General features: G+C 37.7%; 2 protein-coding genes across 2 annotated transcripts; one reads left to right on the plus strand and one right to left on the minus strand.

Annotated features, from left to right (window-relative positions):
- Positions 1-254: 254 nt before the first annotated feature.
- Positions 255-4,871, plus strand: trib3 (tribbles pseudokinase 3). The gene is made up of 4 exons (XM_058792422.1): positions 255-1,108; positions 1,918-2,205; positions 2,297-2,589; positions 3,364-4,871. The coding sequence occupies exons 2-4, from the start codon at positions 1,918-1,920 to the stop codon at positions 3,824-3,826; spliced, it is 1,044 nt and encodes a 347-aa protein (XP_058648405.1). The 5' UTR covers positions 255-1,108; the 3' UTR covers positions 3,827-4,871.
- A 166-nt stretch (positions 4,872-5,037) lies between these two features.
- On the minus strand, positions 5,038-9,435 carry maf1a (MAF1 homolog, negative regulator of RNA polymerase III a). Its single transcript, XM_058791392.1, has 7 exons — positions 8,737-9,435; positions 8,454-8,582; positions 8,187-8,349; positions 7,951-8,072; positions 7,700-7,819; positions 7,059-7,163; positions 5,038-6,780 (listed from the first exon to the last, which is right to left on the minus strand). Exons 1-7 carry the CDS (start codon positions 8,817-8,819, stop codon positions 6,759-6,761), a joined length of 744 nt encoding a protein of 247 aa, XP_058647375.1. The 5' UTR covers positions 8,820-9,435; the 3' UTR covers positions 5,038-6,758.
- Positions 9,436-10,134: the final 699 nt, after the last annotated feature.

A 10,134-nucleotide genomic window follows, 5' to 3' on the forward strand; every position in this document is an offset into this window, starting at 1 on the left:
TCCTGCGCTATTTCCCCTCTTCGTTGAAATTCAATAGAAGGCTATATTGACAGCACATTGTGCACTGCATATTATTCGCTGCTTTTGAAAACCGTCAAGGTTTAGCGGTGTTTACTGCGTAAAATTGGATAAACATTTCCATTAAACGCCACGCTTTGTGTTTGCAAACTTCAAAAGTAGTGCGTACTATTGCGAAGCTCTGTACTAGATGTCGTCAGACCCGAGGGGCGGAGCCAAGATGTCGCAATCTTACTAAGAACAGCATCATCGAGTCAGGCTGGTGTAACGCACTGAGCATATTAGACGTGCCCAGCCAAAGTGAGACTTTACAGTCAGACGGTCAGGCTGAGGGGCCACGTCTGATTTGTGATCTCATTACTAAAAGGACCTTTATTTCGGCAGCAACAAAAGACCAACCAAAGGACTACTTTTTCATTTCTGTGCTGTCACCAATTCGGACGCGTCCTCCGGTTAAACTTTCTTCGGACAATTCCTTGTGTGTCGTAAAGCAAAACTTACAGTTAAGTGCGTTTAACAGCGTTTCATCAAGTTTTATTTGTCCGGTACTCGCCGTGAAAGATCTAAAACTATATCCTAACACCAAAGGACGTTACACCAACAGTGAAAATCAAGATCCAAGGAAATATTGTCCATGCAGGACGCGTTCATTCAGCGGGAATAAGGAACAAAGACATTCGTGCCAACAACTGAAGATCTCTTGGTGTTGCCGCCAGACTTACAAGTATCAATTTGCTCAATCTCCAGGACAAAGAAAAGGACAGAACACGCATGGAAAAGGTCTAATTGTGCACGAATATCTGCAAAACACTTTGAAGCCGGAGTTACTTTTCAAATCACCTAACGTTACTGTATAAGGCACGCGCCTCCTTTCAAACGGACTCATATTTATTCTGCATTCATTGGAGACGACATTTTCTTTCTTATGTCGAGACTTAACTACAGCTGACAGTTTCCCAGTGCTCATTTCATAATATTGAGTGTTTTCCCCCGGTGGAAATGTTCTCTGACAAGTAGACACAACTAAGTGCGCCTGTAGTTTTCATTGTTCTGTTTTGGAGAGGAGCGGGTCCTTTGTCTGAGCAGCGAGGTAAGTCCTGTAAACCTTTAAGCGTCACATTAACCTCTAGAATCACTATTTAGTATATCCAACCAAGATTAGTTCAATTATTGCTCAACTTTCCCATTTAAACGATTATTGAGAAACACTTTGTGGTTAAACTTTACAAGGAAAGTGATGCAGCGCATGTTATTGTTTGAACCTTGTCAACTTGGATGTCACATCTTATCTATTGAGCATATTACTTAAATCGTTTATTCAACTGAGAACTTTGGCGTAGTGGTTTACGCTTATGCTAAAACCCGCTCGCTCTGGGGATTTAGGTTCGAGTCCGACGTGACCTGGGTCAAGTTCCGAAACCTCACACACGAAAATATTTAAAAACGGTCTTCTAAACAAAAACGAAACGTACTAATATTTTTTAATAGAAAAAGTTAATTTAAAATAGTGAAGTGGAAGAAACTAGGCTACGTCATTCTATGACGTACGCTTGAATGTGTAATAACTTAAACACTGTATGACTCACAGGCGCCGAGCAGCATTTCGAAAAGATCTTGAGTCAGTATGATCGAGCAACCCTGCTCATCACATAGTCATTCAACAGTTTTAAATTACCTCCTTTCATTACACAATATAAACGAACCTCCCATTCTTGTTGAGTTAGTTAGTTAGTTAGTGTGAGATATTATCCCGAGTGTTGAAGTGTGGCGCAATAATCAAATGCACTCATTTTCACCTTTGTGCATAGACTCTTCATTCTTCATCCAATCAGTCTTTATGGTACATCAGGTCATGCTGTCACAAGGTCATGAACTTACCCAGTCTTGTTTTTGTCACAGATGAGTATGAACCTGTCAACTCCTACACCTCCACTGCGACTGAAGCGAGTAGACTTTGAGGACTCTCACAACACCGATACATTCAAATGCAAGCGCCGCAGACTTAGCCAGCCTCCATCCCCTGGTCTCGCGCCCTGTCTTCACCCCCTGTCCCAGAGCCTTGAGCAGCCGGGGTCAGAGAAGCACCATGTCTCGCGTATTGGGCCCTACATCCTGCTGGAGGCCACAGAAGGAGCTCAGACGTTCAGAGCGGTTCATCAGGTCACGGAACAGGAGTACACATGCAAGGTGAGCATAGATGCTTCACTATCGTTTCTGTTAATGTAAGTTGATGTAAAGAGGGATCAATAATCATCTTGTTTTGATATGTTGCCACCAGGTGTTTTCCATTAAGAAGTATCACGAGTTCATTGCACCCTACACGCGTCTGCTTCCACACAGCAACATCTGCAAGATCTCAGAGGTGGTGCTCGGGGAGGCCAACGTGTACATATTCTTCGAGCGTAACTATGGAGATATGCACTCATACGTGCGCACCTGCAAGAGGCTGCAGGAGGATGAGGCAGTGCGCCTGTTTGGCCAGATGGCAGCTGCGGTCGCACACTGTCATGAGAACGGTGTCATTTTAAGAGACCTTAAACTGCGCAAGTTCGTGTTCACAGATCCACAGAGGTCAGTAACTATTTTATTCTTTAATTACTAGCTAACTAAGTCATATCTGCTCTTGGTAGTAGGGATGCATAATATAAATGCCAGCAAATATTACAAAACTTTTTTTGCGCTCAGTATTGAATGTAATTAATCGCTCATGCTCATTTCCCCTATTTTTACTTTTCAGTTACCTTAGTTGTTGTTTAATGCAAACTAAATGATATTTTTTAAAAAGCATTAATACTTTGATAAGATTGTTAAAGGTAATCTTTAGCAAATCTTAAAATTAATATCCATTTTTTTTTATTGTTGTAATGCTAAATTTAATTATAGCATTTAAAATTACTTTGTTTTTTATTTAATCAGTAAAGAATTTTAATATTTTTGTAAGAAAAGAATTATTGGTATTGGATAGAATTTTAATATTTTTATTGTCATTGTTTAGGTATAACATGTTTAGGTATAACAACTCCGTAAAGGTGTTGTTAAATTTAAATATATAGTTTAAAAAAACTTTTATATTAACTACTATATTAAATAATGTATAAATGAACTATAGGTTAATATAAAATAAATAGGTAAATAATAAAAAAAAGTTAAAATATAGTAATTTAAAAATATATAGATCTAAAAAATTATGCAATTAAGTGTATGAATATTAAATCCACACTAATTACAACCTGCAGGATTTGCATGGGCGTTACCTTGTCTTGCTCATCTAGCAAATATTTTCCAGTATTTTTAATGCAGGAGGTAGTTATCAGGTGGCTGATAGATGTTCTTTTGTTTCCTCAGAACAAAGCTAGTCTTGCAAAACCTGGAGGACTCCTGTCTTCTTAACGGGAATGACGATTCGCTGACGGACAAACATGGCTGCCCAGCCTACGTTGGCCCGGAGATCTTAAACTCACGGCACTCGTACTCAGGGAAGGCTGCCGACGTATGGAGCCTTGGCGTTGTTCTCTACACCATGCTAGTAGGACGTTATCCATTTCAGGACGTGGAACCCACAGCACTGTTCAGCAAAATTCGCAGGGGTGCGTTCACCATCCCAGAGACTCTTTCACCCAGGGCTAAGTCACTGGTGTGTTGCATGCTGAGGAAGTCTCCCTCGGAGAGGCTCGAGGCTGGAGATATACTCATCCACCCGTGGTTCCACTGTAACAACAACGTATCCCTCAACCAGCACTCCAGCACCAGACACTCGACAGATCAGGTGGTGCCTGATTTTGAACCAAATGAGAATGAAGATTGTTAATGAGCTGCTTCATTCTGTTTACCCACAATCAAGGGGATTGGACTCTATGGAGAAAGAGATATTGCCTCGTAAGGTATGCAGAGTTCAAGGGCATCAAATGGAAGAGATTCCATTAACTATAACAGTACTGTTTTTTACCTTGCGAGGAACTGCTGAGGTTTTCAGGATGGTCCAGAGACTGACCTTGTAGTCTTTACAGACAGAACTGTGTTTCTTACCTCTGAAAATATCCATTTGTGGTGATCCCTCCAAGAAAACGACACCGGAGGACAAAGACGTTAGTTCACGGCACAGCTTCGTTCCTGAAAGAGAGTCATGAGGCTTGTGCACATGATTTTAACATCAGTATTGTCTAATCAGTGCATGGATTTCCCATTGTACACCCATGTTGTGTAAATTAAAGTACCTCTAACTTAATTCCTGGTATACTTGATGCACACTTTGTGCCTTTTATGTACTGTTTACATATTTTTGCAGTGGAAAAATACAGATTTGACTATTTAAAGTGCCTTTTTTCTCTCCAGTAAAACAGCCAATGTTGTTGTTGTTGTTGGACTTGTTGAAGTACCAAAGATTTGAGTTTTTTTCCTCCCCCAGTCTGAGCGTGTGTATCTGCAACGGGTCAGCACGAGTGCTCATGTTTCCTTTTCATGTGAAGAATTCAAAAGGGTTCTGTGTTTTCTGCGAGCCTCTTTTGTAAATGTCTTTCCATCTGTTAAACTATGTATTTGTGCTGTAGAGCAGGTTTAACCTTGAAGGGATGTGGGGCAAATCATGCACCACAGGAAGCATCCATATAATGGTTTAGAGGTGTGCCTGTCGAGCGAAACAAAGGCTTTACATACGTTATCGTTTGTGATGCCTGCATGCAATGCTTTCACCCTTTTTTTGTTAAAGTACCTGTCATTTTGTAGATATTTTATGTTACTAGCGAGAAGTGGACACTACATTTGTTGTTGTTTCAAGAGTTGACATACCTACAAACAAGTATTTTGTTGTTGCCAGTACAAATAAAATGAAAATAAAAATAAAAATCAAGACTGCATTGTTGCTTATTAACGATTCATTATGAGATTGGGCCTGATTATTGATATTAAAATCTTCACATTCAGTACAAAAAGCAGTACTTTATTTTATTATTTTTTTTATCCCAGCAAGGTTTTGTAATAAGAACGCGTGTTTTCTAAAGTAAAAATCGCAATCACTGCACATTAAGTCAGTAAATATTTATTTGACACAGCATTTTGAAAATAACAAAAATGCTCTTTAAAAGAATACTCATAAAAATGTGTTAAGCTGCCAAGAAGGAAATGTTAATGTATCATTAATGCATAAATCTGCATCCAATGGTGCTCCATCCTTGATTTTTTTTTTTAGGAATATTACTCAAAACATTTGTAGAAATAACCTCTGAAGTTAAGAGCAAAAGAGGTCTTTCTGCTCGTATCCTGTTCTTATACTGGTGCAATGCTGTGATACATCAAAGTGCTCAAAATTACAAACATAGATGGGTCACAGTCAAATCTAAAACAGAAAAGCAATTCAGTAAGATTGCAACTTCACCACAAATGGACAGATCTTCAAGAGGCCCTCCAACACATACTGTATCAGCAGACAATATGAACTATAGCGCTCATCATGAGTAAGTGTTATTTATTCAAGCCACAGTAGAAAGACTAAGCAACAGCACTGAATCCGATCAGACAAATTCGTTCACTATCAATCTATATGTCAAACAGGATGTAATAAAGTTGAGAAACAGTCACTGACACCCACTCAGCGTTTATAGATGATCAATATCCACAAAACCATGTTAGATCTACAGCTATAAACACATCAGCAAACAATATCAAGAGTCAAATGTGTTGTCAGACAACAAAAAATAAGTCACCACAAACAGGTCTTCATGGAAGAAAGCGGAACTGCAATGTTTACTTCACGTTATACACCTCACAAATGTTACGAAATCCAAATAAAAACCAGTAAAAACAAATAAAAGCTTTACAAAAACTAAACTTTACCATCATCAACATTTCATCATGGTTTTCCTTTCACATATTTGTTAGCTTTGGGGGCGAAACTAAAAAAGGAAGTTGATCCATAGGTCAAGACACCAATAAATTTACTGGGTGATGTTTACGCTGATATCTGTTTAAATATAATTTTTTTCCTGAGGCAAGAAAGTTGCAGGAAAATATATTAAATCCTACAAAATAAAATGACACTCATCCATTAACTTCTATTGTAATTAATAGTGAAAAAAATTCAGGGGGATGTTGATATAACAAAAATGAGTTATAAGCATGTATAGACCTAAAAAATATGGAAACTCAAAATAACATTTAAATGTGAACTATGACTTACAATCTCTTCATTTAATGCTCAAAATGCCTTAAAACGTAAAATAAGCTAAAAAAAAATGATAACGAGAGACAGAAGACAAGGATGTTGAACGATGCCACCTAGTGGAAATACTGTTGTAAAGTTCTTGGAGCCATAAAAACAAGTGTAAATAATGAATATAAATGAATAAGGTTTGGGTAACAAAAAAAAAAAATTAAAAATAAATAAAAAAGAGAGGGAGAAGGGAGAAAACAGACAGGGAGAATAAACCTTATATACTTGCACTCAGATACAAATAAAACAACCTCTTTGGAAATGGGGGATAATAAAGTAAAAATAACAACACCTATCACACATGTTTCCTCCAGTGGAATTCAGAGGAAAATTAAGAGAATGCAATGGAAAGTACACAGAGAAATAAAGTAAAATGTTAAAGTGTAATAAATAGCACTCTCTGGATTACAACATCTCTCCATTCCTAAGAAATGACCAACAATATATAAAACGGAATAAGAAACAGAAAAGAATAACAGGCAATTAAAACTCAGTCAAGAGATGCTGGCTTCAGATGACAAGAAGGAGGGCTTCATCAGGCACACAGTGCACCATACCTGTGGAAAGAACCATCAATCCATCATTGACTTCAATAACACAAGCTGCTGCTTGTCAGTCTGGTAATATCAGAGTAATACTGTTTACAGTTACACTGCAATGTTACTTTTGGCTGTTGGCTCTCCACTAGCAAATACACGGGAACCACATGATTTATTTGCAGTCATTTTTCTGTCAAGTCTGAATGATGATAACGCAACACGTGGGGGTTCATGATGCAGTACTTCTTAGAGAAGTGATAATAAATAATAACGGTGCAGTTCGCATAGTTCCTCACCTCTCTTCGTCCATGTTGCCCTCTTCCTCTTCCTCATAGCTGCCCTCATCTAACTCCAGATCCAGTTCAGTGCCGATGCCAGAGTCTCGTGGAGCCATGAAAAGACTAAAGGATCACAAACACAAAAATTCAGAGCTCAATGGATTTATAATTTTTTTTTCTCCCCACATTGGACCAGCTGATCTTTAATAATAATAATAATAATAATAATAATAATAATGTAAAATAAAATATCACAATGATATAAAATAAAATAATAAAAAAAATTTTTTTTTAAAGTTTTTTTTTAGTTGAATTTCATAATCATTCAGAAACTATTCTAAAATCCCAATTTGGTGCTAAAGACACTTTTCTTATTATTAGCTATGTTAAAAACAGTTATGCTACATTTTTTTTTCACGATTCTTTGATAAAGTTCAAAAGAACAGCATTTACTTGAAATAAAAACCTTTTGCACATTATAAATGTATTTACTGCCACTTTTGATCAATTAAATGTATCCATGCAGAATAAAAGTGATCTTCCACCTCCATATAACATAATACGCAATCTGTAATTAAATCATTGCCTCTATCATTTCAAAGATAACTTTTTTATATGTTGATGCTGAATTGCTTTCTCCCTGACAAAAAGATACTCACCTGACAGAACGGCATGTGAAGAACACAATCCTCTTCAGTCTTTTGTTATAAAAGAAGTAGTTGAAGGACCACAGGTTGCCTTCTTCCCCATAAGGGTCGGAATCCAGATCTGAATTGTAGCTGTCACAGGATGCAATCAGGGCTTGCTTAATAATTTAGTGCTGTATCATTCAAACAAACACTATTCAAAAGCATTAATCAAATTTTAGGCAAGCCTGACTGAACGTGGATATTAAAAGCAGAATATCTACCTGTATATGTCACATTCAGCAAGGCTGATCTCCTTGTCTAGAGCCTCCCATAACTGAGGCTGTAGGTGACTGTACGCCTCACCCGCAGCAGCAGACAAACTGCTGTTCACTGCATTAAACACCTGCGGAAATCATGAATTATATTTTACAATAGTTTTATAATGCCCCATTCTATATACATAAGAATAAGTGCATATTTTGTTCCATAAATTGTAACCATTTTACATCAAAATTACCCAATTAACACTGGGCTCCTTGCTGAAATCGTGGCCTTTGGTGCGACTGAAGTCGTAGTCCGGCCGGAAGGATTCATTGAGAGTGGCAATCAGGTAAAAGAGCGTCTTTCTGCTGCACTTGTCTGAGAGAGGACCCTCCCCATCATCCAAACTCTGACTCAGTCTGAAAGTAAAACATATTTCAGTGAATGTGCAATAACTTTCTGGAAGACATGTATTGTATTGTGTGTAAGTGAGGGGGTACCTCAAGAAAAGTCTTTGACTTACTTGTTGGGGCTGATTCCTGAGCTCTGCGGAGGAGACAGAGCCTCCAGCACATGTGGCTGCCCCTCCTGACAAAACTGCTTAAACATCTGCTTGTCGTCACCTGCCATCTTACAGGAGTAGCTCTCAATACTACAGAAACATCACACCAGTGTCATTAGAAAAAAAAAAAAACTTTAAATAACACTCTGACACCAGAACAGTGTGAACATGCACTTTACTCAGTTCCTCTTTATGTGTTCTGATTTGTAAATGTTGTTTACAAAACCAAGTATTGAGCACTTACCGTCCAATTATCTTACAGTCTCCCGTTTCAATAGTGAGCAGACTGTTTATGGCCTCAAAACTTGAGTTTTCCAGGAGCTTCATGGTTTATTCAACTTTATTATATATACTGACAGAATTGCAGTGACTCTTTAGCGCCACTAGATGTCAGTTTCTTTGATAAACAAACATCGGCCAGTTATTCCGCCGTTACACCAAACCAAAACAATGTTTAGCACGTTAGTTTGGAGAATATACGACTCAAACAGAAATACATCAATAATAAACAACTAGCCAATACTGGGTTATAACCAAATAACCACTAACCTCGATGTCTCCTACAGAAGCCCCATTAAAAACAAACGGCTCTCTATTACATTCATATATATATATATATAAAATAAAATAAAAAGCCTCCCTTGCAGATTCTTACGACCGCGTAAATAATCTTCTTCGGTTGCTTAATGCACTTCTATGTCTAATAAATATATCTTCCTTTTTACTGTGAAATTTCCAATACCTGCCATTAAACAAGCTAAAATTTAGAGGGAAATTATGCATCCCAGCTATTGAATCAGAACTTGAGGAGAATTCCAAGGCTTATAAAAGCCTTAATCCTCGGTTTATAGTTGTCTATTGTGTGGAGGAATGACAACAGCAAAGGACGAGCGTTTGTGTTGCAGTTTTTGGTCGCAGAAATACGCAGTTGTCTTTTTCCTGTGTGTGTTTTTTTTTTTTCGATCAGGATGTCATAGTGATACAAGTGTTACATGTTTACCGCCACCTGCTGGCTTGGGGTTTGATGGCGCTTCACCTTTACCCTAATTCATAACAAAGATAAAATTTATAATATAGATTTTGTGAGGCTTCCAATGACGAAACATCAGTGATAACGTATCAAAATCATGGCAAAACGAAACATTTAATTCAAGTTTTTTTTTTTTTTTTTAAAGAGTATTCGCTTTTGCATTACTGAATTTAAATATTTTTAAGCTGTTGTTGTAGTGCATATTTTCTATTGTGTGTATTTATTAAGGTCTGAGGCGATATGTAAATTTATTTTTACAGACGTCCATATGAGAAACAATTACCGTCCGAATCGGGCTTTTGAAAAACATCTAGATTTACATGCTGCACACTTAAGGATTTTAGAGGTTATTTTTTAACAATGCAAAAAAAAAAAAAAGGTAGGTGGGATAAGGGCCACCACAGGGCCCCCTCGGTCCGTTCGCAATTGTGCTCTTGGGGGGTGTGGGTTGGTCCCCCTCAATACGAGCATATCCGCACCTATTGCACCTTCCTAAGGATAGCCCTGGCTTGGATGGTAGTTTTTTTAATAATAATTTGGCACAAAAAAGGCAGCTAAAACTAATGTTCCATCACAAACACCAAAAAAATATCTCTGTAAAAAATATATACA

The sequence above is a fragment of the Onychostoma macrolepis genome, chromosome 11 (assembly GCF_012432095.1).
Source record: "Onychostoma macrolepis isolate SWU-2019 chromosome 11, ASM1243209v1, whole genome shotgun sequence".
NCBI classification, from domain to species: Eukaryota; Metazoa; Chordata; class Actinopteri; order Cypriniformes; family Cyprinidae; genus Onychostoma; species Onychostoma macrolepis.

What these genes read in the sequence shown, in the direction of transcription:
- trib3 (XM_058792422.1), top strand. Translation starts at nt 1,918, where the DNA reads ATGAGTATGAACCTGTCAACTCCTACACCTCCACTGCGACTGAAGCGA. An exon ending in AACAGGAGTACACATGCAAG is followed by an intron (nt 2,206 to 2,296) that starts GTGAGCATAGAT and finishes TGTTGCCACCAG; the next exon opens with GTGTTTTCCATTAAGAAGTA. An exon ending in GTGTTCACAGATCCACAGAG is followed by an intron (nt 2,590 to 3,363) that starts GTCAGTAACTAT and finishes TTGTTTCCTCAG; the next exon opens with AACAAAGCTAGTCTTGCAAA.
- maf1a (XM_058791392.1), bottom strand. Translation starts at nt 8,819, where the DNA reads ATGAAGCTCCTGGAAAACTCAAGTTTTGAGGCCATAAACAGTCTGCTC. An exon ending in GCTGAATGTGACATATACAG is followed by an intron (nt 7,820 to 7,950) that starts GTAGATATTCTG and finishes ATCCTGTGACAG; the next exon opens with CTACAATTCAGATCTGGATT. An exon ending in GGCAACATGGACGAAGAGAG is followed by an intron (nt 6,781 to 7,058) that starts GTGAGGAACTAT and finishes TTCTTTCCACAG; the next exon opens with GTATGGTGCACTGTGTGCCT.